At 43.5% G+C, this 25046-nt stretch overlaps 1 protein-coding gene across 1 annotated transcript in view; it reads left to right on the forward strand.

Moving 5' to 3' along the window:
• The first annotated feature begins 6840 nt into the window (after positions 1–6840).
• Positions 6841–25046, forward strand: part of TTC28 (tetratricopeptide repeat domain 28) — a 238807-nt gene continuing 220601 nt past the window's right edge. Inside the window, exons 1-3 of the mRNA XM_030218563.1 lie at positions 6841–7622; positions 11025–11548; positions 22769–22878. Coding sequence (XP_030074423.1) covers positions 6901–7622; positions 11025–11548; positions 22769–22878 — 1356 coding nt within the window. The 5' untranslated portion in view covers positions 6841–6900. The remainder of the gene's footprint in view (positions 7623–11024; positions 11549–22768; positions 22879–25046) is intronic.

Here is a 25046-nt window from a genome sequence, read left to right on the forward strand (position 1 = left end):
GACATTTTGTTTGTGGGCGAAACACGGCCTGTGTTGGGCTGATTCTGAATTTTTTTTTATTTAATAAATTAATATTTCTCTCTTATCGATCTGCTCTTTTGTGTTTCCATTTTGGAGTTTGCAGACCGGTTGCCCTGTTGTTTTCTTGGCAACACATTAGGCCAGCACCGGTAAATTAAATGGGCACTAGCTAATATTCAGACCAGTGCCTGGTTAACTCCCTGCATAAAGTTAGGACTGACTTTTTTCTGTCCTAACTTTATGCGATTGCTCAGCTTGTTAGTCGATTAGTGTAAAATCTCAGTCCGCTAAGCTTGCGCTCCATCCCTGGACCACCCACAAACTAGGTCCACAAGAAGGCAGATGATCCGCAAACTCCAATGTGGAAACAAACAGAACAGATCAAAGATAGATACAAGCCAGTCTTTATTGAACAATTTCAACCTAGTGCAATGCCCGACACAGGCCGTGTTTCGCCCACAGGGGCTGCATCAGGGGCTGTATTGTAATCTTTGCCGCTACAAAACTGGGTGTTTGCTGTTTTCCACCATACCAAACAAATGAACATGGCACCATAGTGGTTAAAAAAACAGCTCAACCTTTACCACAAAGTCAAAGGCAGTCATTCTCCAGAAGATGGCGGCGTATTCTCACTCTCCTCAAACGTTGGAAAAAACTAGTCAGTTTTGCATTCGTGGTTAGAGGGGATTTTCAGTGGCACTGACCAAGTTAACTGCCACTCAATTTCCACGGATAGTTCCACACAAGTGATTTAAGCGACTCGTTTAAATTGCTTTGAATATCTACCACTTAATGTTCATTGACTAATCTAATTAAATTGTAGAATTGTCCAGTTATTTGTATAGTGCTTTAGAAATGAGTAATCTATAGCTAATATATATGCTTCATAAGCAAGCATGAACTTTCAAAGGAGAGTATATTATGCAGTTAATAAAACACTTCAGGTAGGGTGTTTTCGATGCTAGAAAAAAAAAGTCAAAAAATATTGACACGATTCAGTAAATGGCGCTCAAAAATCAGCATTGAAAAAAAATCTGCTCTGAACTCTATTCTATAATGGGCATCTAAAGATGAGCGCTCATTACAGAGTAGCATTGAGGGATAGATTCTATATACGGCACCTGAAAAATCTGCACGGAAAAAATTATGCCTAGGTGTGTTCTCTAAAATACACCTAAATTTTATAGAATAGAGTTAGATTTCTTCGTGGTATATAGAATACACTGAGCGGCATATTTAGGCCACGTTTTACTTGGCATAAATCCCAACACCCAAATTAGGCGCAGATCAGGTGTATTCTATAATAATGCGCATAGATTTTAGAAATGCCCACGCCCTGCCCATGGCCACACCCCCTTTTCAACTATGCGACTTAGAATTTAGATGCACCACATTATAGAATACAGTTAGCAAGTTGAATGTGTAAATTTCAGTGCCAATTACTGCTAATAATTGCAGGGGGGGGCTCAGGTGGCACTCTTTCGGGAGCGGCATCTTCCCCTTCCTTCCTTCCTTCACCCCGTTCCCCAAGTTTATCTTCTTTTTACATTTTTTTAAAGGCGGTGGCAGCTGTGATTCCCATACACTGCCCTGCTGCCTGCACCCGCCTCTTCTCTGTACTGTGGCCCACTTCTCTGATGTAACTTCCTGTTTCCTTAGAGGCGGCCGCAGTACAGAAGAGGTGGGTGCCAGCTGCAAGGCAGTGTGTATGGGAATAGCTGCCGCAGCTGGATTTTGGAAAATGGAGAAAGAAGATAAACTTGGGGAAGGGGGTGGAGGAAGGAAGGGGGGAGATGCCAAAACTTGGCCTAGAGGGGGGAGCAGCATCAGCTGTGCCTCAGGCAGCATCTTGCCTTGGGCCGCTCCTGTTAACATCCAATTAACAGCGCGATTAGCTAGTTAACCAATTAAGAGGCCCTTTTACTAAGGCACATAGGCACCTATGCGCGTCCAACACGCGTCAATTTGGAGCTATCTTCAGGTACTGCATTCCCCCAGGCGGTAATTCCATTTTTTACACGTGTCCGTTATGCGCAGCAGAAAATATTTTGTATTTTCTACCGCGTGGCGCTAAGCGGGCGGTAATCGGCAGTGTATGCACTCTGACGATTACAGCCCGGTTAACACATAAGATCCATCGACTCGTGGTAAGGTCTCAGGCGCAAAATGGATGTACGCCAATTTTTCTTTTGCTGCACGTCTGCTTTCGGCCAGAAAAAAGGCCTTTTTTGCAGACACGCTGAGAAATGGACCTGAGCGCATCCAGTACATGCGCCTACAACAGTACGGGCCATTTTTCATCGCACCTTAGTAAAAGGACCCCTAAGTTATTTATTTATTTATTTATTTGTAGCATTTGTAGCCCACATTTTCCCACTTATTTGCAAGCTCAATGTGGCTTACATTATTCCGTAATGGCGATCGCCAGTTCCGGAATGAGAAATGCATAATTATAAAGTAGGTGACAGAGTGGATTAGGCAATCTAGTAAAGAGAATTCATTTTCGTAATGAGAAATAAAAGGGATTAGGTTAAAGTTCAGTCGTGATAAATTAGCTTAAACAGTCAGGGATTGAGAGTTCCGTTTTGTGCAGTTCTGGCGTGACTTTTGTTCTCTGGTATTTAGGACGGATCATTGTGGTATGCCTTATTAAACAGGTTGGTTTTTAGTGATTTTCGGAAATTAGTTATGTCGTGTGTTGTTTTTTGTGGATTTTGGTAGTGCATTCCATAGTTGCGTGCTTATGTAGGAGAAACTGGATGCAGATGTTAGTTTATATTTTAGTCCTTGCAGCTGGGGTAGTGGAGATTCCGGAATGTACCTGATGATCTAGTAGAATTCCTGGTTGGTAAGTCTATGAGACTTGTACACCGGTGCTTCACCGTGTATGATTTTATGAACCAAAGTGCAGTTATGCACATTGATATAGATTATGCTTCGGTTTCTGCGTGGATTTTCAGTCACCATGTATAGAATCCGGGGGTGAGTGCTGATTCTGGCACCCAAATTGGGGTGGGAGTTGCTGGACTTAGGCCTTATGAAATCAGGTGTAATTCATAGCACCCAATTTAGGTGCACATCCCTGGTATTCTATAATTGCGTGCAACTTTTAGGAACGTCGCTGACCCATCCATGCTCCTGCCATGGCTGTGCCCTCTTTTGGATTTCACACTATAGTATTTGGGTGCATATTGTTATAGAATAGCACGTACCAAGATGTGTGCGCAATTCCAAATTAGTGCCAATTACCACCCAATTATCGGCACTGATTGAATTGTGAGCCAGTGTAGTTGGGTGCACATTTTGAATTGGCTCCCAATTGGAGTGGAGTGGCCCAATTGGAGTGGAGGAGTGGCCTAGTGGTTAGGGTGGTGGACTCTGGTCTTGGAGAACTGGGGAACTGAGTTCAATTCCCACTTCAGGCACAGGCAGCTCCTTGTGACTCTGGGCAAGTCACTTAACCCTCCGTTGCCCCATGTAAGCCGCATTGAGCCTGCCATGAGTGGGAAAGCGCAGGGTACAAATGTAACAAAAATAAAATAGATACGATTGGAGATTGTACATGGAATGTTGCTAGTGGAACAGCAATATTCCATGTAGAATCTCAAATAGTAGCAACAGTGGAGGAGTGGCCTAGTGGTTAGGGTGGTGGACTTTGGTCCTGAGGAACTGAGTTCAATTCCCACTTCAAGCACAGGCAGCTCCTTGTGACTCTGGGCAAGTCACTTAACCCTCCATTGCCCCATGTAAGCCGCATTGAGCCTGCTGCCATGAGTGGGAAAACGCGGGGTACAAATGTAACAAAAAGAAATATAGAAATCCAGGTGATTATGACCAAGAAAGAAGCAACTGGGAGTCGCATAATTTGTTTATAGGGCTAATGGATTTTTAAAATGTTAGCCAATGTTAATTTCTGATATGAGTGCTTCATTTAGGTGCTATACCATGAAAATGACATCATATCAGATCCTTCCTCAACTAATTATACAGTGTAGTTTTCTGATGGTTAAGTATATAAGCACCGCCATACCGGGAAAAGACCAAGGGTTCATCAAGCCCAGCATCCTGACTCCGACAGTGGCCAATCCAGGTTTCAAGAACCCGGCAACCCTCCCCCCCCCAAAAAAAAAAAAAACTTAATTCTTAATTATGTTCAATGGACTTTTCCCTCAGGAATCTGTCCAAAGCCCCTTTAAATTCCGTAAGGCCAGCTGCTGTCACTACATTTTCCGGCAACAAGTTCCAGAGTCCAACTACACTCTGAGTAAAGAAAAACTTTCTCCTATTTGTTTTAAATCTGCCATATTCTAACTTCATCTTGTGTCCCCTGGTTTTGTTGTTGTTTGAAAGTGTAAACAAACGCTTCACATCTGTCCGCTCTACTCCGCTCATTATCTTGTAGACTTCTATCATATCACCCCTCATGTAATACATGCTTTGATCCTTTAGGAGGCACCGTTAGTGCAAACTCAATATAACTTACGTACCAATTCCATTTGCAATATAACTTACGTACCAATTCCAGAAAGCAAGCAACGACTTCCATCTACAGATAGAAATTTTGAAAGATGACATTAAGAAAAAAATCAAATGAATTAATGTGTTTCCATTTTCTCTTGTTGGAATATTGCCAGTCAAGTCCAGTTTTAAAATATTTTCTTTATAAAGGGATTAATTTGTAAAAGGGTCATTTATAAGTAATCGTAATTAACAGATTTACTATATGTGAGGTCTCAGTTTTGGCATGCCAGATGTCTAGTTGGTGTTATTTTTCCACTTGAACAATTTAAAGTCTTCCAGTCCATTAACTTATTAGCGAAATAGTTCATAATCTAAGCAATGTTTTCAAACAGAGCTATGGAAAGGAGGTTAGCATTAGGAAAAAAAATTAGAAAAACATGACTGTTTTTGTTTGAGTTTTTAAATACTTGACTGAGAAGAAAGAAGCAAGGAAATGATAAAACCGTAATTTCTCTTTTGATGTTGAACGGTAACTAGAAGCGAAAAAACGCTGATGGAAAATAAGGTGATGAATACTATACCATAAAAGCCAATAAAGCACTTTCACAGGAACTGTAACTTGAGAGAGAGAGAGAGGTTTCTTCAAGGATTCAACATAACAAAGAGTACAATCATTTTTATATTTGAATTGGCTACGTAAAAATGGCTACATTGCAAGCTTTAAGGTCAAAAGGAAGATACTGTTAAAAGACTAATGCTCGAGGTTTTTGTTCCGATGAAAGAATTTCTACCAGGCAGACAATACTGCATTGTAGCTTTATTGGGGGGGGGGGGGGGGGGGGACTGTTCTCCAATAGAATTGTGAACGCATCTCAGAGCAACTGAGAAAGGAGGTAGGATGAAACAGAACAGGCTTAACGATGAGCATTTTGCATCTTATGTAGAGGAGTGTGGTAGCCGTGTTAGTCCACTCTTAAGGTTATCAATAGAAATCAAACAAAATAAAACATGGAAAGAAAATAAGATGATACCTTTTTCATTGGACATAACTTAATACATTTCTTGATTAGCTTTCGAAGGTTGCCCTTCTTCCTCAGATCGGAAATAAGCAAATGTGCTAGCTGACAGTGTATATAAGTGAAAACATTCAAGCATTACTATGACAGTCTGACAGGGTGGGAGGATGGGGGTGGGTAGGAGGTATGCATGGGGACATCAAAGCATATCATTGATATTCTAACAGGATGGGTGTGGATAGGTGAGGGGTGGGGTGATCAACAGAGACATACAGCTTTATGGTTTATAATGGGCTAGGAACCCCAGATCCTTGTTAAGTCCTTTCTGTTGGGTGTTAAAATATTCAATCATTCTGACTTCAAAGGTCTTACGTTCTTGTATGGTTTTAGTTACCTTTTAGTATTCTCACTGTGAAATCACTGGTACAGTGTCCTGGTCCTGTAAAATGCTGACCAACAGGGGTTGGAGCCCTACTGGCACCAGTATTGTTCATGTGATGTCTATGTAAATTGAATCTTGTCTTAAGCATCTGGCTTGTTTCTCCAATATAGCATCCTTCGTTACATTTTTTACACTGAATGATATATGAATGACTGCATCCTTCAAACAGAAAGGCTACAACCCCAAAAGGATGCATCTTATGTAAAATATTGCATGGTGGAAACCTATAAAACAGGTAGCTTAATGGGGCAGCTCAAGAGAAAAAGAACAACTCTTTCTTTGGTAAGGATGTTTCATAAAATATTTAACTGAGACCCTTTTTTTTTACGTTTCTTTTATAGGAATAATTCACCAGATGAAAGGAGACTATGACACTGCACTAAAACTACATAAAACACACCTGTCAATTGCTCAGGAGCTGAATGACTATGCTGCACAAGGCAGAGCCTATGGGAACATGGGAAATGCTTACAATGCCCTTGGTATATATGACCAAGCTGTTAAATACCATCGACAAGAACTTCAGATTTCAATGGAAGTCAACGATCGGGCTTCTCAAGCATCCACACATGGGAACTTAGCTGTGGCATATCAGGCCTTGGGGGCCCATGACAGAGCACTGCAACACTACCAAAACCACCTTAACATTGCGCGAGAACTACGGGATATACAGAGTGAAGCTCGAGCACTTAGCAATTTAGGAAACTTTCATTGTTCTCGAGGCGAGTATTTGCCGGCTGTACCCTATTACGAGCAGTACCTACGGTTATCTCCAGAGCTTCAAGATATGGAGGGTGAAGGGAAAGTATGTCACAACCTTGGATATGCCCATTACTCCATTGGAAACTATCAAGAGGCTGTCAAGTACTATGAGCAGGATCTTGCGCTGGCTAAGGACCTTCACGATAAGCTGAGCCAAGCCAAGGCTTACTGTAACCTTGGTCTAGCTTTTAAGGCTTAATGAACTATAGCAAAGCAGAAGAATGCCAGAAATATCTGCTCTCCTTGGCCCAGTCTTTAAACAATTTTCAAGCAAAATTCCGAGCTCTTGGGAACCTTGGTGATATTTTTGTATGTAAAAAAGATGTAAATGGTGCAATAAAGTTTTATGAACAGCAACTGAGCTTAGCCCATCAAGTGAAAGATAGAAGACTAGAAGCCTCTGCCTATGCAGCATTAGGAACGGCGTATAGGATGATACAAAAATACGACAAAGCTTTGGGATACCACACACAGGAACTTGAAGTCTACCAGGAATTAAGTGACATATCGGGTGAATGCAGAGCCCATGGCCATCTTGCTGCAGTATATATGTCCCTTGGAAAGTACACAATGGCATTTAAGTGTTACGAAGAGCAGTTAGAACTTGGGCAACGGCTGAAAGATCCAAGTATAGAAGCCCAGGTCTATGGTAACATGGGCATTACTAAGATGAACATGAACGTCATGGAGGAAGCCATTGGCTACTTTGAGCAACAGCTAGCCATGCTACAGCAACTGAGTGGAAATGAATCTGTGCTGGACAGGGGACGGGCATATGGGAATTTAGGAGATTGCTACGAGGCTCTAGGAGACTATGAAGAAGCCATAAAATATTATGAACAGTATTTATCTGTAGCCCAGAGTTTAAATCGCACACAGGATCAGGCCAAGGCTTATCGTGGTCTGGGAAATGGACACAGGTAACAAATATTGAGAATGAAGATATAAATATGCATGTCAAATATTTATATAACTGTGAAATGTTATATAGCATGTTGTTGTCCTCATATGAGTTCTATCAGAGTATCATTATTTATAACTCTCCATAATTTCCCTCTGTTGGATTTATTGAAGAAGCCTTTTGTGGTAAAAGATTCAAGATGAAGTGCACTTTGCACCTACTCTGACTTTTCAAATTCATAGCACCATTTCTATATTACTAAAATTAATTAGCTTATATATGTACTCCCAACTGCAATGACTTCTACTGTACTTAACCAGCAATTCTACCCATTTCCATCAGAAACTGGAGGCTAATTAAGAAATTGATACTACGTCTACTGCTTAGCTTTACTAATTGCTAACTATTTAATCGATAGGTTGGCCATGAAGTAATTAAGGTCCTGATATTCAGGCGGCGGTGATCAGCGTTGTGTTGACTGCTGCTAGCGTCAAACCTAGAAATTGAATGCTGGGCTATGTCTGAAAACCAGCATTGAATTTCTGGGTTTCCAGAGCTGACTAATGCATAGCTGGTGAAGTTCGATATTCAGCACTTAACCAGCTATGGGTTACCGCATAAAAAAGGGTCTTTTACTAAGCCATGGTAGCATTTTTAGCTCGTGGTAGAAATCAGCTAGCGGTAAACTCTGAGATGCCCATTATATTCCTATGGGCATCTCAGAGTTTACCGCCATCTGAGTTCTACCACGAGCTAAAAACATTACCGCGGCTCAATAAAAGACCCAACAAAGATAGGACTGACTTTTATGCGGTTAACCTGGCTGGTTAAATCTGAATATTGGCACTTAATCAGCACACATTTTAGGTCAGTGGCGTAGCTACGTGGGGCCAGGGGGGCCTGGCCCCCGTAGATTTGGCCCTGGACCCCCCTGCCGACGACCCGCCCGACCCCCCTCCCGCCGCCAACCCGTCGCCTGCCTTTGCTGGCGGGGGACCCCAACCCCCGCCAGCAGAGGTCCTCTTCTTCTCGCAAAAGGCATCCTTCTGTTTCTGACGTCCTGCTGATCTGCAAGGCTTCGTTCTGTGAATCTGACGTCCTGCACGTACAACGTGCAGGACATCAGAAACAGAAGGAAGCCTTTTGCGAGAAGAAGAGGACCTCGGCTGGCAGGAGTTGGGGTCCTCCGCCAGCAAAGGTAGGCGATGGCGGTTGGCGGCGGGAGGGGGGGTCGAGAGGGTCAGCGGCAGGGGGGGGCAAAGTCGACAATGGCGGGGGGGGTTGGCAGTGCTGGGGGGGCTAAAATATGCCCCCTCACCTCGGGCTCTGGACCCCCCTCCCACCCAAGTCTGGCTACGCCCCTGTTTTAGGTGCCTAACTTTAGGGGCCCTGTTGAGAATTACCCCCATCCCCCAAATTCTATAAAAATTTAATTATATAACAAGCCTATTACTGCCACTAATTGGCATTTTAACAAGCAATTATTGGCACTAATTAAATTTCATTAGAAGTTACGCATGTGAATTTAATTCTGTGTGTGGAAGTGGGAGGGTCATTGTTGTTTTGGGGCGAATCAAGGGCATGGTTTTGAGTTACGTACATAATTATAGAATAAGGCGTCTCTGCGCATATATTCAGGTGCGGGCATTTGCACCACATTTTTGTTCGTGCAAATGGTGGCACCTAAATTTACATGCGACCCCTAGGCATAAGCACTAGTCTATAAACTGCACCTAACTGTAAGCACGGTGTACAGAATAGCGCTTTTTTCAGCACCAGTTTTTTTTGCGCCATTAGGATTCACCCCTATGTGTGCAAAAACACTCACCTCTGTGTGAAAGCGCAGCAGCAGATTGCCGCCGTTCGGGCCTTCCCTCCCTGTGTCCCGCCCTCGCGGAAACAGGAAGTTACATCAGATGAGGGTGGGACACAGGGAGGGAAGGCCCGAAGGGAGGCGATCTGCCGCTGCGCTTTCACACGGAGATCAGGCACTGCTAAATCGATTTGAATGCAGGGGGCCCTGTGGCGGACGGAGAGGGGCTGTCGATGGAGCTGAGGGCGGGCAGGTGAGACCGGGGACTGCGGGGCCCCGGGGGCGGCCTTGCTCCGGGCCCGGCTCAGTCTTTCTGCGGCCCTGGCTGGTGACATGCAGCACAAACATCCATTTTACAAACTAAAATGTGCAATCTTTGAACAGGGCTAAACAAGGGGTGTGGATGTCATTGTTACAGCATAGGAATGGCCATGTTATAAAATGTCATATATAATTCAACTAATACCCAACTGAAATTATGAGCAATGCCACAAAAATTGTTTTAGATCCCTCGGAGGTGAGCCCAATGAGTTTTGGATCTCAACATTCAGATTTCTCAAAGAGAAATACACTGTATATCTTCATTAGGTCTCAGATTTTCAATATTTTTATATACTGCAAATGTTGTCGATATTCATTCCGTGGTCATGATAAACACCAAAATTCAAGTGATATAGTTCAAAAATGATATTTCAAGTATGTGTCTCAAAAAAAAGTTCAGAGAGACATGTTATAAACTGGCCACATAGACATCCTTGTGGAATGGAGGAGTAGTCTAATGGCTACAGCATGGATCTAAGAACCAGAGGACCCTACTTCAAATCCCACTTTCACTGTGATTTCTTTTTATTTAAACTGAGTCCTTCAGGGTCAGAAAAATGCCTGCTGTACCTGATTGTACACTGCTTCAATGGGCCTTCAGGCTTGTGGATTTTCTTAATAGCACCTGCAAGCCAGGCATTTTCCTGTCCCTAAACAGGAGCTCAAGAGTGATTTGAACTGGGGCCCCCTTGTTCTCAGCCCCCTACGGTAACCATTAGGTTACTTTTCAACTCTCCATGGAGGTCTATTATGAAGTTAATTTTAAAACGATTTTAGTAGCATGAACGTTCATAGTTCCTGAAGCTGTCACAGAGTCTGGTATCCCTGGCCAGTTTCACAGCTGAGGGAGAAAGGGGGACAGCAGCCACTGGGGGATTAAGGAAGTGACTTGCGTAATCCATCCAGTGAAGAGCTGCTCAATCAGAGTGCCTTTCTGTAACCTAGAAGTGCTAAGCACCAGGTCTAAATAACAACTTACCCTTCTGGAATCAGAGTCTGATGTCTATATTTTGGCCCCTCCCTAGTTCCACCCAGACCATGCCCCCTTGCCGTAAGGGCATACTTCAGTTTTAGACGTCCATATCCTAGATTTATAAAATGGAGATTTGAATGTCCGTGCAATATGGATGTCTAAATTCAGGTTTTCAGACATCCCAAACATGAACAGAGCCTCTAAAGTAAGGGCCTTACTGTTTTCTCATACGTTATGGCATTTGGTTGTATGTAACTGGGAAGACGCATTTAAATGTGCACAGTAACGAGAATGACTCTGTTTAATTTTTGTAGGGCAATGGGGAGTTTGCAGCAAGCTCTTGTCTGTTTTGAGAAGAGGCTTGTGGTGGCCCATGAATTAGGAGAAGCAGCCAACAAAGCCCAGGCCTACGGAGAGCTGGGAGGTTTACACAGCCAACTAGGAAATTATGAACAAGCCATATCCTGCCTTGAACGCCAGCTGAACATTGCTAGGGACATGAAGGATCGGATATTGGAAAGTGATGCAGCTTGTGGCCTTGGGAAAGTGTACCAGCAAATGGGGGAATATGATACCGCCCTGCAGTACCATCAACTTGATCTACAGATAGCGGAAGAAACGAACAACCCAACGTGCCAAGGCCGAGCATATGGGAACCTCGGACTAACTTACGAATCGCTGGGTACCTTTGAGAGAGCTGTGGTTTACCAGGAGCAACACCTTAGCATTGCAGCTCAAATGAATGACTTGGTGGCCAAAACTGTAGCCTACAGCAGCTTAGGAAGGACACATCATGCCTTGCAGAACTACTCTCAGGCAGTAATGTACCTGCAGGAAGGTAAGTCTATGTACTCATGTCTTTTCATTATTATATATTTTCGTCTACGATATCTTCTTTTTTGTTTTTTGGATCATGAAAACAACTCATTGTATCTGTGGATGAGAAGAATTAGGCCTTTGCACTGTCAAGAAAGGAGTAGAGGATGAACAAAATGACGATCAGCCATGGGGATGAGGTCTTCAAATCTTTATTAGAAGCACCAGTGCAATGGGACCCGACACGGGCCGTGTTTCAGTACACGCAGCCACCTGCCTCAGGGGTCACAAATATAGCTGTATAAAACATGAAAAAAAGTCTGATAAAAAATTCAAGCAGTGGACATATAAAAAGTTCAAGGAGACATAAGTTTGTAGACATTAATAAAACTTATTGATCAGTATATGTAAAAAAAATACTCGACTAATGAAAAATACATAAATAACAAACATATAGAATGATATTTAGAAATACTGAGGCCATAAATAAATAAATGTATGAATAATGTGCGATTGGACATGACATGGCAAAGTAATCCAAAATTGCTATAAAAATAAGACATCCATACTGTAGATGAGACATCCATAATAAAAATATGATAAGGAGCATTACACCTCGGCTGATCATCATTTTATTCATCTTCTACTCCTTGACTTTGGTTACTTACGTAGAGGCTCTGCTTCTGCTTCTCTGTTTTTCCCCTTTTTCTGCATTAGCATAATGCGACAAGTCTGTAAAGTGGAGTCTCATTTTAGGGCATGCTTAGCACCAATTCTATAACACCTTAAGGCAGGGGTTCCCAAACTTTTTCGGTTCGCAGCACCTCCCCCTCTGGCCACATGGGTCTCCGCAGCACCCCCCCCCCCCCCCCCCGGCCATATGGGTCTCCGTAGCAACCCCCCAGACACATGGGTCTCCGCACCCCCCCCAAGCCACATGGGTCTTTGCACCCCCCCCCACATGGCTCTCCCTTTCCCTGCAGCCCCCTCCTCTCACACCAGCACACCTCTGCCTCCCTGCAGCCCCCTCCTCTCACACCAGCACTCCTCTGCCTTCCCTAAATCCAGCATCTCTCACTACCTTTTTTCCTGCAGGTCCAGGATCGCTGCCACTTCCTTCTCCTTCCCCCACCGCTGCTGCAGTGCTTGCAGCTTACATTTTCGGGCCATCCACAATTCACACAGGTACTCCAGGGCCTTCCCAGTCTGCCGCATCCGGCCCTCTCTGATGCAACTTCCTGTTGCAAGGGCCGGACGCGGCGGAGGGAAGTCCCCGCGGTGTCTGTGTGAATCGTGGACGGCCCGGAAATGTAAGCTGCAAGCACTGCAGCAGCGGCGGGGGAAGAAGCAGGAAGCGGCAGATACCGGACCTGCGGGAGGGGAAAGTAGGGAGCGATGCGCCACGGCATTTCTGAGAGTTTGCTGTGGCGCACAGTTTGGGAACCGCTGCCTTAAAGGTGCCTAATCCGTTGTAGAATATTATGGCAAAGCTACATTGCTGTGCCTTTCTACGACAGGTCAATGGCTGGAGTAAGTGGGTGCATCTGAGTTCACCATTGAATATCTATTTTTTTTCTTTTTTCGACCAGCTTAAATTTTATCAGCCAAGTCAATATTCAGCCCTGGCTGCTTAAGTTTATAGCAGCCAAAGATAGACCTGATATTTAGGCAGTCTGATTTGGCTGCCAAACTTTGCTGGCAATGTGCTGAATACTCACAGCTAGCCAGTTATATTGTGTGTTGTGGAGGGGCATAATCGAACGGGGGCGCCCGTCTGTAAGGGCGCCCATCTCTAAGTACGGCCCCGTAAAGGGGCGTCCCCGACCGTATTATCGAAACAAGATGGGTGTCCATCTTTCGTTTTGATAATACGGTCGGGGACGCCCAAATCTCAACATTTGGGTCAACCTTAGAGATGGCCGCCCTTAGAGATGGCCGACCTTGGTTTTCGCTGATAATGGAATCCAAAGACGCCCATCTCAAAAACAGCCAAATCCAAGCCATTTGGTCATGGGAGGAGCCAGCAGTTGTAGTGCACTGGTCCCCCTCACATGCCAGGAAACCAACCGGGCACCCTAGGGGGCACTGCAGTGGACTTCAGAAATTGCTCCCAGGTGCGTAGCTCCCTTACCTTGGATGCTGAGTCCCCCAAACTCCCTCCCCAGGTCCATCTGCCTGAAGTACACTGCACCCACTACAACTGCTCCAGGGACTTGTATACTGCTGTGATGGACCTGAGTATGGCATTTGAGGCTGGGAAAAAAGTATTTTTAACCTGTTTTTTTATGGTGGGAGGGGCTAGTGACCACTGGGGGAGTAAGGGGAGGTCATCCCCGATTCCCTCCGGTGGTCATCTGCTCAGTTCGGGCATCTTTTCACGGCTTGGTCATGAAAAGAAATGGACCAAGTAAAGTCGGCCAAGTGCTCGTCAGGGCCGTCCTTATTTTTTCCATTATCGGCCGAGGACTACCAACTCCTAATCACGCCCCAGTCCCGCCTTTGCTACCCTGCTGACACACCCCCGTGAACTTTGGTCGTCCCCGCGACGATAAGCCGTTGAGGGTGTCAAAAAATCGGCTTTCGATTATGCCGATTTGGGCGGCCTTGCGAGAAGGGCGCCCATCTCACAATTTGTGTCAAAAGATGGGCGCCCTTCTCTTTCGAAAATAAGCGTGATAGCCGGTTAGCCGCTATGGGCCAGATTCTATACATGGCGCTTTAAAAAATCTGTGCGGAAAACATTTCCACGTAAGCATGTTCTATAAGCATTGCCTAGGTTTAGGCACAATATAGAGAATACACTTAGTCGATAAACATAAAGGAATCCTGTTCAGAAGGAATGGATCCTGCTGCGTACGACTGGTAGTGCTATAGAAATGATTTGTAGTAGTAGTAGAAGCTTAGCCGAGATTGGGTGGCAGAGCCGGTGGTGGGAGGCGGGGCTGGTGGGGCTAGTGCTGGGCAGACTTCTACAGTCTGTGCCCTGAAAATGGCAGACACAAATCAAGGTCAGTTATACATATAAAGTAGCACACATGAGTTTATCTTGTTGGGCAGACTGGATGGACTGTGTAGGTCTTTTTCTGCCGTCATCCTCTACTGTGATATCCTAATGCCTAAAACTATGTGCATCCATTTACACCAACGAAAATGTGGCATAAATCCTGGCACGTAGATTTAGACACAGAGGGCCATATCCTGTAACTGCGCACGTAAATTTTGGAATGCCCACAAAATGACAATTTCCCCTCCCATAACCTTGCCCCTTTTTGCCTGCACGCATTAAAATTTAGGCGCAGCGCATTACAGAATACACTTAGAGTGTTGTGCCCGTAAATTCTAATTATTGCCAATTAGTGCTCATTATTGATTTTTAAGCACTGTTAAGCCAATAAAGTTACACGTGTTGTTATAGAATACACTTGGATTTCGGAGCAGAACGCTAGGTGCGCTATACAGAATCTGGGGGAATACGCTAAGCGATAATTTTCAGCAGAGAAAAGCGGCTATCTCGCTCTGAATTTGCTTAGCCAGTGAAGTGCTTTTTAACCAGCCAAGAGCTTTTCCCGTCTGGTTAAATAAGACTGAATATCGGCTGGCCTGTCACTGGAGGGCTTATAGTCTAAGGGGCCCTTTTACTAAGCCGCAACAAAAAGTGGCCTGCGGCAGTACAGGTGCATCTTTTGGGCGCACGCTGGGCCAGTTTTTTCCGTGTCCTGGAAAAAGGGCCTTTTTAAAAAAAATAATTTTATTTATTAATTTCAAATTATACACCAAGTATTACACTTGTGAAGAAAAATTTCTTTGAATATTGCATTGTAAAGTACACACTAGTCCTCAATATTAGATCCAAGGTTTAACAATAACCGGAGAATTAGAATAACAATTTTAAAAGGGGTTTTCTTTTTCTATTCAAGCAAGTTCTTTTCACTTCAAAGATCTTTTAGCTGTTATAAATTCACTAAGTTGTACAGATTCAAAAAAAAAAAAACATATTTGACCGATTGATAGCAGACAACGCACTTACAAGGGTAACGTAAGAAAAATGTTGCACCTAGCTGGAGGACTCCTGGCTTCAGTAACAAAAACTGCCTGCGTCTTTTTTGAGTCTCCTTAGAGACGTCAGGAAATATGCGTACTTTAAAACCCATAAATTCTTTTTCTCTATTTTTAAAGAATTTCTTCATAACAATAATGTTATCAATAGTGATAGCTAGAGTTACTAACAATGTAGCCGAGGCTACTAAGTCCTCTGTTGGTGTCTCTAGAATCGCTGATACGTCAAGTGGTTGCTCTTGTTGTTGTATAGAGGTCCCAGATATCCGTTGTGGTAAATAATAAACTTGACTCATAGGTGGAAAATTTTCATCTGTGAACCCTAAGATTTCCTTTTTATATCTGGCTAACATCTCTCTTGGAGCAATAGTTACAGCTCTCGGAAAATTCAAAAGTCTTAAATTGTTTGCTCTTTGAGAGTTTTCCAGGTTTTCGATTTTTTTTCCTCATATTAGTAAAATCTCTTATCATATTAATCTGTACCTCCTGCGTTTTTTCCGTTTGTTGTACCGAGGTCTTAGATTTTCCCACTAACTCTTTGTTCTCTCTTTCTACTGATTCAAAGTTGACGGGGGCGTGGTGGAGGCGGGACTGGGGCGTGGTTATCAGCCGAGGAGAGATGGGCGTCTTTAGCTGATAATCGAAAAAAAAAAAGGCGTTTTTACCGCGATTTTGGGTCACTTTTTTTTACCCTTTTTTTCATGAACAAGTCCCAAAAAAGTGCTCCAACTGCCCAGATGACCACTGGAGGGAATCGGGGATGACCTCCCCGGACTCCCCCAGTGGTCACTAACCCCCTCCCACCAAAAAAAACCCACTTTAAAAACTTTTTTCCCAGCCTGTATGCCAGCCTCAAATGCCGTACCCACCTCCATGACAGCAGAATGTGTTCGATCCTGTCACAGCCTTTCCCTGGGTCAGATGTGGCTCTCAGGTGCACTACAGGGTCACATCAGCATTGCATTATGGTGGGTGTAGGGTATTGAGCTCTGTGATTTCATTAGCTTGTGTTACAGTCTAACGATGTTGGTAGTTGGTAGGCTCTTCTCCCATGGTGCTTTTCCCCCTGCCTACTGGGTCAGAGTGTGTCCAGTTTTGTTTCCGGTAGTCCATGAGGTAGTGGCCATTTTTGTAAGCCAGTTTTAGATCCCTTTCATGTGTTAGCCACGTTAGAGAACTTAGTTCTTACCTTGAATGTGGCTGAAAGAGGGCATTGTACAGCATTCTGCCAGCTCTGACCTACTGCTAATCTCAGTACCAGGGAGACTCGTTGCCAGTGGGGCACAACCTCTGCAGTTAACTGTGAGTAAACGTGCTTATTCCAATAAAGGACGTTTTCAGAGAGATTAGTCTTCAGGTGTAAACTGGTGTGCCAATGTTATACAGCAGTAACAAGTCCTAGAGGCCTGCGTGTATGCAGGTCCCTGGAGCACTTTTAGTGGGTACCGCAGTGCAGTTCAGCCAGGTGGACCCAGGCCCATCCCCCCCCTACCTGTACCACTTGTGCTGGTAAATGGGAGGTCTCCAAAACCCACTGTACCCACATGTAGGTGCCTCCTTCAAGCCTAAGAGCTATGGTAGTGTTGTACATTTGTGGGTAGTGGGTTTTGGGGGAGGGGGTTGGGGGCTCAGCACCCGTGGTAAGGGAGCTATGCATGTGGGAGCTGTTTCTAAAGTCCACCGCACTGACCTAGGGTGCCCAGTTGGTGTCCTGGCACATCAGGGGGGCCAGTGTTCTACGAATCCTGGCCCCTCCATGACCAAATGGCTCGGATTAGGACGTTTTTGAGCTGGGCGTTTTTAGTTTCCATTATCGCTAAAAAAAAACAAACGCCCAGCTCAAAAACGTCCATTTTTTTCAAAATACGGTTCGGCCCGCCCCTTCACGGACCCATACTTGGAGATAAAAGCCCATGGAGATAGGCGTTCGCGTTCGATTATGCCCCTCCACGTGTCCTTCTGTCTGTCCTACCCTTATCCTTTATTTGTCCTGTCTGTCCTGATTTAGATTGTAAGCTCTTTTGAGCAGGGACTGTCTTTTCTTCATGCTCAATTGTGAAGCACTGCGTATGACTGGTAGCGCTGTAGAAATGATTTAATAGTAGTAGTAAGTGACTTGCTTAAGGAAAGAAGGAGCGGCCCTGGGCTTTGAACTGGACTTCCCTGGTTTTTAGTCTGATGCTCTAATCATTAGGCTACTCCTGCATTCTTGACAAAACTGGGAATGGCAGGAACAGGCTTTTTAACTAGTATGGATTTTTTGGACAGATTGAATGTAGTATGTAACTATGTTTAATTTGATGGAACAAATTTAATACTTCTCAGTTCTGATTAGTTCACCAGCAGCGTTAACAGATTTTAAAGGTTAAGCATTTTTTTTTTTTTTTGAGAATTTAGTGAAAGACAAAATGGCTTGCTTAGTATATTTAATTAACTTATTTATGAAATTTGTACCCACCCATTGTTACACTCCTTGGTTGCTTTGGAGTTAGCTGCAAATAAATTTAGCACATCAATTATCAGGATTTGCATCTAACACTATAGACCCTTTTCCATTCTCCGGTCAGACAGAGGGGTTCTTGGGGGGGGGGGGGGTTCTTGGCCATGAAGCAACTTATGGCCCCAGGGTTATTTCTGGTCATGGAATAAAGGTCATTTTCAAGGCCCCTAGGGTTGTGGGGAAATCCTCTTGTTCAATCCCATTAGAACAAAACACCCAGAGTGCCAGTTAGGGATTGTACCAAAAGAAAACTAGTTTAAATTGGGGTTTTTTTTAATGCTAATGAGTAACTTAACAAAATGGTGTACTTACTTCTTGTGCAATCTGTCCAGAAAATCCCAAATCAGTACAGTCCAAAACTCAGTCTGTGTAATCTGCATATACCCTTTTAGACAGTCAGTGAGCCTGGGAACTGGAAAAGGGGTCAAGGGACAATTTTGTGAGCCTTGGGCCCCCAGGGAGGGGGGGAAGTTTGGGTTCAAAGATGAATATATTTCCTGATATATCAAGGGAATCGCAGACTGGGAGGTGTGAAGTCTTGGCTTTCAAGCCAGGAATCATTGCCCTAGGTGGGACCTCCCTAGAGCGATTCCCTTGTAAGTGTTTTATTTCCTGATTACTTATTTGTTGAACCCAGGAAATTATAAGAGTTTGTGGAGTTAAAAGAACAGATGAAGAACCCTCTGCAGCAACTTTCTTTAAGTTACCACTGTACCGGCTGCAATTACCGATTAACCTTCCTCCTTCAGAAAATATGAATTTGTAAGATTAATCACTTGGTGTTTTTCTTATTTTCTTTGAGATTGTTTTCCTGATCTTGGATCCCCCAATTGTGGACAATTATATATATTGTTGAGAGAAAATGTTTTTTCTTTTTCCTTATATTAATTTCTGTTTTTCCTTACATTTACGTGATAAATGTGAATGTACTTAAGTAAAATGATTAATAAAAAAAAAATAAATCCATCTGTGTTGTGACAGCACCTTGAATACTATGTGCAGTTGTGATTGCCCCGTTCCAATAAAGATAGTGAAATAAGAAAAAGTATAGGGAAGGGCAATGAATGTGATAAAGGGAACTGAACAGTATTTCATGAAGAAAGGGTAAATAAAGTTAGGATCCTTCATCTTGGAGAAGAAGAGATTTGGATTTGCTCACACCTTTTCACTAGTAGTTCAAGGTGAGTATGTCCCTGCCCTTGGAGGGCTCATAATGTGGGTACGAAGGCCAAATATGTGCACAAAGTCATTAGTCAGTTGGGTACTAACTACCAATTATTGACATTAATTGGTGTTGATTGTCACTGCCAGAGCTGGTGGTTGGGAGGCAGGGATAGTGCTGGGCAGACTTCTACGGTCTGTGCCCTGAAAATGGCAAGGACAAATCAAGGTAAGGTATACACAAAAAGTAGCACATATGAGTTTATCTTGTTGGGCAGACTGGATGGACCGTGCAGGTCTTTTTCTGCCATCATCTACTATGTTACTTAATCGGCACGAATTTGGGTTTGCACACGCTTCTGCATATGCGCTATTGTATTATGTTGTGCGGCCAAAATGTCTCGTGTGTAACCCAAAAGAGTTAATTAGATTGTAAGCTCTGTCGAGCAGGGACTGTCTCTTCATGTTCAAGTGTACAGCGCTGCGTAAGCCGTTGTATCGCTCCATGGTGCGACCGCACCTGGAGTATTGTGTTCAGTACTGGTCTCCGTATCTCAAAAAAGATATAGTAGAATTGGAAAAGGTACAGCGAAGGGCGACGAAAATGATAGTGGGGATGGGACGACTTTCCTATGAAGAGAGGCTGAGAAGGCTAGGGCTTTTCAGCTTGGAGAAGAGACGGCTGAGGGGAGATATGATAGAAGTGTATAAAATAATGAGTGGAATGGATCGGGTGGATGTGAAGCGACTGTTCACGCTATCCAAAAATACTAGGACTAGAGGGCATGAGTTGAAGCTACAGTGTGGTAAATTTAAAACGAATCGGAGAAAATTTTTCTTCACCCAACGTGTAATTAGACTCTGGAATTCGTTGCCGGAGAACGTGGTACGGGCGGTTAGCTTGACGGAGTTTAAAAAGGGGTTAGATAGATTCCTAAAGGACAAGTCCATAGACCGCTATTAAATGGACTTGGAAAAATTCCGCATTTTTAGGTATAACTTGTCTGGAATGTTTTTACGTTTGGGGAGCGTGCCAGGTGCCCTTGACCTGGATTGGCCACTGTCGGTGACAGGATGCTGGGCTAGATGGACCTTTGGTCTTTCCCAGTATGGCACTACTTATCTACTTATGTACTTATAGAAATGATAAGAAGTAGTAGTAGTAGACTTGGCCATGGGAGGGGCGCGGGCGGGTTGTGCCAGATATTTAGGCCGGGGTTCCATGCCCAACTTGTGCGCCTGGATTTACACCAGATTTCATCTTCGCACCCAAAATTGAGTGCAGGAATCCACGCTTAGCGCAGATTTTCCCTGGCATCTAAATGTGAGCGCCATTTACTGAATCTACCCTCAGTGTACAATTAAGCTGCGGAATTTGTTGCCAGAAGATGAGATCCAGTTACTATAGCTAGCGTAAAAAAGCTTGTAGACAAGTTTCTGGAGGAAAAGGCCATAAAACATTATTAGCTATATAGGCTTGAGAAACTCATGCTTATTTCTAGGTATGAACAACAAGGAATGAATTTACTTATTGGGACTGGGGATGACCTGAATTAGGCTCAATGGACCTTTAGTCTGATCCAGTATGGCTCATCTTATGTTCTTATTTTCTAATAAACCAACCAAGGGAGAGGGAATTGAAGGTGCAGCAATCCAGCACAACGAGAAGAAAGTAGAAGGGGCCTCAAGAATATGGGCGATAAAACAAGCTTTATTGAAGGGACGTGACACAGGCCATGTTTCAGCAATGACAAATTAAGAAGGCAGGCGTCAATTCATTTATAAATATCATTTCACCCTTTTTGATGTTTAAATAGTGTGTATTTTGTATGATCTGTATTTTGTACCTTTTGAAGAGCCCTAGCTGCTTTAGCCTTCCCTATGAGGATAGGCTAAAGTGGCTAGGGCTCTTCAGCTTGGAGAAAAGACGGCTGAGGGGAGATATAATAGAGGTCTATAAAATAATGAGTGGAGTTGAATGGATAGACGTGAAGCGTCTGTTCACGCTTTCCAAAAATACTAGGACTAGGGGGCATGCGATGAAGCTACAATGTAGTAAATTTAAAACGAATCGGAGAAAATATTTCTTCACTCAGCATGTAATTAAATTCTGGAATTCGTTGCCAGAGAATGTGGTAAAGGCGGTTAGCTTAGCGGAGTTTAAAAAATGGTTTGGACTGCTTCCTAAAGGAAAAGTCCATAGACCGTTATTAAATGGGGAAAATCCACTATTTCTGGGATAAGCAGTATAAAATGTTTTGTACATTTTTGGGATCTTGCCGGGTATTTGTGACCTGGATTGGCCACTGTTGGAAACAGGATGCTGGGCTCGATGGACCTTTGGTCTTTCCCAGTACGGCAATACTTATGTACTTATGAACACTTTTCACATTTTTATATTCGTATATTTTGATTTTAAGATGTCTATGTTAACGTATTTGTATTGTAGACCCCTAAATCAGGCAGATTACTGAAACTCTGGTCCTTCAATAAAGCTTGTTTCATCACCCATACTCTTCAGGTCCCTTATGCTTTCTTCTTCTTGTGGTTTTTTCTAATAAGCAGGGCCAGTCCAACCATAAGACAGGACTGGGGGGGGGGGGGGGGGGGGGGGGGGTCACCCAGGGCAGCATTAAGGGGGTAGGAAAAAGCAGCTGCAGTGAAAGCACAAACTAAGACTCAAATAACTATCTCCACCTACTTTTACCTGCAGAAATGCTTCATATTTAAAAGTTTGATGTGCGATTATGAGTTTTTATAGAATTGTTGATCATAATTGTAGCGCTGTAGGGACCTGAAAGGGGCTCAATATTCTTGCATCAGCCCTTCTAAGAAGAGACAAGTCTGTGACACTTTTACAACCCCAAATAGTAACAGAGATTAAACTGCTGTTTTTAAAAGGAGTTAATGCAGGTAGGAAGGGGGGGGGGGGGTTGGAGATCTGTGGATTTGGGAGGGGAGGGGGGAGAAATACATAAACAATTGAAGTTCTGTTTTGATGTTTTTTGTAAATTAGAACATTGCCAAGTGGTGTATTTTCTTGTGCCTTGGATTCTGTTTATATACTTAATATTTCATAGTGTATTTTGTATGGTTTGTTTTAATTGATAATAAAGACTTCATGCAAATTAAAAAAAAAAAAGGAGTTAATGCAGGATCAAGGATGCTCGAGCTCACATAGAACTTTTGAAACCATAGGGAAAATTCTGAAGGGAAGGAATTGGTCATTAGGGTGGATTTTTCATCTGATCTATTTTTAGGTTTCAATTTACTGTTTTCAAGTTTACCTCATTTATTGTATTTATGTTTATTCTTGGTTATTTTACTATTGTTATGCTGTTAACAAAACTATACGTTTTATGTTAAACCGTAGCTGCTGCACAGCACCTTGGACGAATCTCTTTATGAAGGCGGTTAATAAATCCCAATCAATCAGTAAATAATCTCTAAAGTATATCACCATACATTTAGAATGTTGTTTCCTTCAGGCTACCATGAACCTTTTTATTTCTCTCTGTGTCCAAGGTTTGCGATTGGCGGAACAGTTATGCCGCAGAGAAGATGAAGCTAAAATTAGGCATCGTCTGGGGCTTTCCCTTTGGGCTAGTGGGAACCTGGAAGAATCCCAGCATCAGGTAAGAAATAGCAGTAGCTTGAGAAGTAAAGCACAAGACAGCAAGTCTATAAATTGGCAAAAAGGGACATGCGTAGCACCAATTCTGTAATGCGGTGGTTCCCAAACCTGGTCCTGGAGGCATCCCAGCCAGTCAGGTTTTCAGGATCCCCACAATGAATATTCATGAGCGAGATTTGCATGCACCGTCTCCACTGCATGCATATCTGTCTCATGAATATTCATTGTGGAGTTCCTGAAAACTTGACATTCCAAATCTAATCCCATCGGGATTTCAGGATATGCACAATAAATATGCATGAGATAGGTTTGCATGCAAATCTAAGTCATGAATATTCATTGTGGATATCCTGAAACCCTGACAGGACTAGGTGTGCCCCAAGCACTGGGTTGGGAATGGCTGCATTAAACCATATTAGTGCAAAGTGAAGAGTTATGCTAGCCCTTGCTCTCAGTAAAATATAGGCCAATGGCTCATAATAAGAGCTAGGCCTCTTAAAATCAAAACCATCTCTGATATAAAAGAGAGCTAGCTTGTAAGAATCAGTGATCACCTTTGACACAGTTACATTTCACTGTAGCAAGTGCTGAGCTGGCAAGGGTGGGGGCAATCTACTCTATAAACAATCCTGAGACTGGCACCTGCAAGACGTCATGGGCAAGAGTTGCTATGGTTATGTAGAGATAGTGCTGGGTCAGCTGCACCCCGGGTGAGAACATCCAAAGGGGGGGGCTAGAGGAAGGTTTGGGAACATATGAAGTCATTCTGATCAACTGATAAGGGCTAGGAGCCCTGTTGAGACAGCTGGGGTCCATTGAAACGAATGGGGCCAAAATTGTTTATAAGCAGCAGTTTGAGGGGTATTAGATCAAACAAGAGGAGAAGAAGAACAGAGAAGGAAGATTCCAGAAGGCTAGAGAGAGAGAGGACATGCCATGATATGCTGCTCCATTATGTGAATGCTTAACTTGCCTGTACTACCATTGGTAAGATTGTAATAAACTATCTTATTATATCTACTACGTACTGGGTTCCTTTCTAATTACAAGGGTCTATACTGCCTTGACGGTGTAAGCCTGTCATGAGCAGATTTAAGGTTGGGGTAATTAAGCATCTAGAGGGGATTTGCAGTTCTCTCTAGGATAGTACAGAGAGCCCATGGCTTCCGCTGCCCAAATGGGTGAGGCAGACCTAATTATAAACAAAAGACATGGTGGTGCACCAAGAGTTAGGCACACCTATATACGGCAGGTCAATGGTTGGCATAAGTGGACGTGTCTAAGTGTGCCATGCAGTGTGCACAACTGGTAGTACTGTATAGATTGCATGCATCGCTTGGTGACAGGCCCAGGTTACACCTCCAGACAGTTGCATGCTAAGTCATTTAAGTGCATTTCTCCCTGATATTCAAAAGTATTTACCAGGCCTGGCTGGTTAAATAGGGTTTAAGCACCTAACCGCAGATATTCAGCAGGAGATAACCGGTTATTTTCCGCTGAATATCCCGATTAGTGGCTAACCAGCTATATTACACGACATATAGGTTAGGCGCAGATATTCAGACCGACTAACTCTCGCTGTCGCGCTAATCCCAGATAGTAAATGCTGGGATATTCAGACTTAGCCAGGTTATCTTTAAACCAGCCAAAGATATCCCACGTTTTTGTGTGGCCAAATATGGCCGCTAAACCAGCTTTAAAAATAAGCGGATAGCCGGTTATATCAACTGATATAACCAACTATCTGCTAGGCGCTAACCAGGGATCATCAGTTAAATGCTGTTTAACCTGTCAGCTTCCATTCTGGCTGGTTAAATAGCTCTGAATATCCTAACCAGCTATGTTGAACGGTCAAAATAGGCCACTTAAATAGCAGGCCTATCTTCGAACGCAAAAAAGTTAACCAGTTAGTGCTAAGTATCGCCATAGCCGGTTAACTTTTTAGTGGGCAACCCTCCCCCCGGATATTCAATGCTGGTCACTGAAATATCGGGCCTTATGTTTATCGAGTAGTGCTTAACACTTATGCATGTAACTGCAAATTCGGCCTCCAAATTAGCAGGTGGCCATTAATATGGAAAAAGGAGCTGTTTTACTGCCAAAAGTGGCCTCGGCGCACGGGAAACCCCCCACGCTGGGTCTTCCGCAGGCCACTTTTTAGTGCAGTTT

Source organism: Microcaecilia unicolor, chromosome 11 (assembly GCF_901765095.1).
Source record: "Microcaecilia unicolor chromosome 11, aMicUni1.1, whole genome shotgun sequence".
NCBI lineage: Eukaryota > Metazoa > Chordata > Amphibia > Gymnophiona > Siphonopidae > Microcaecilia > Microcaecilia unicolor.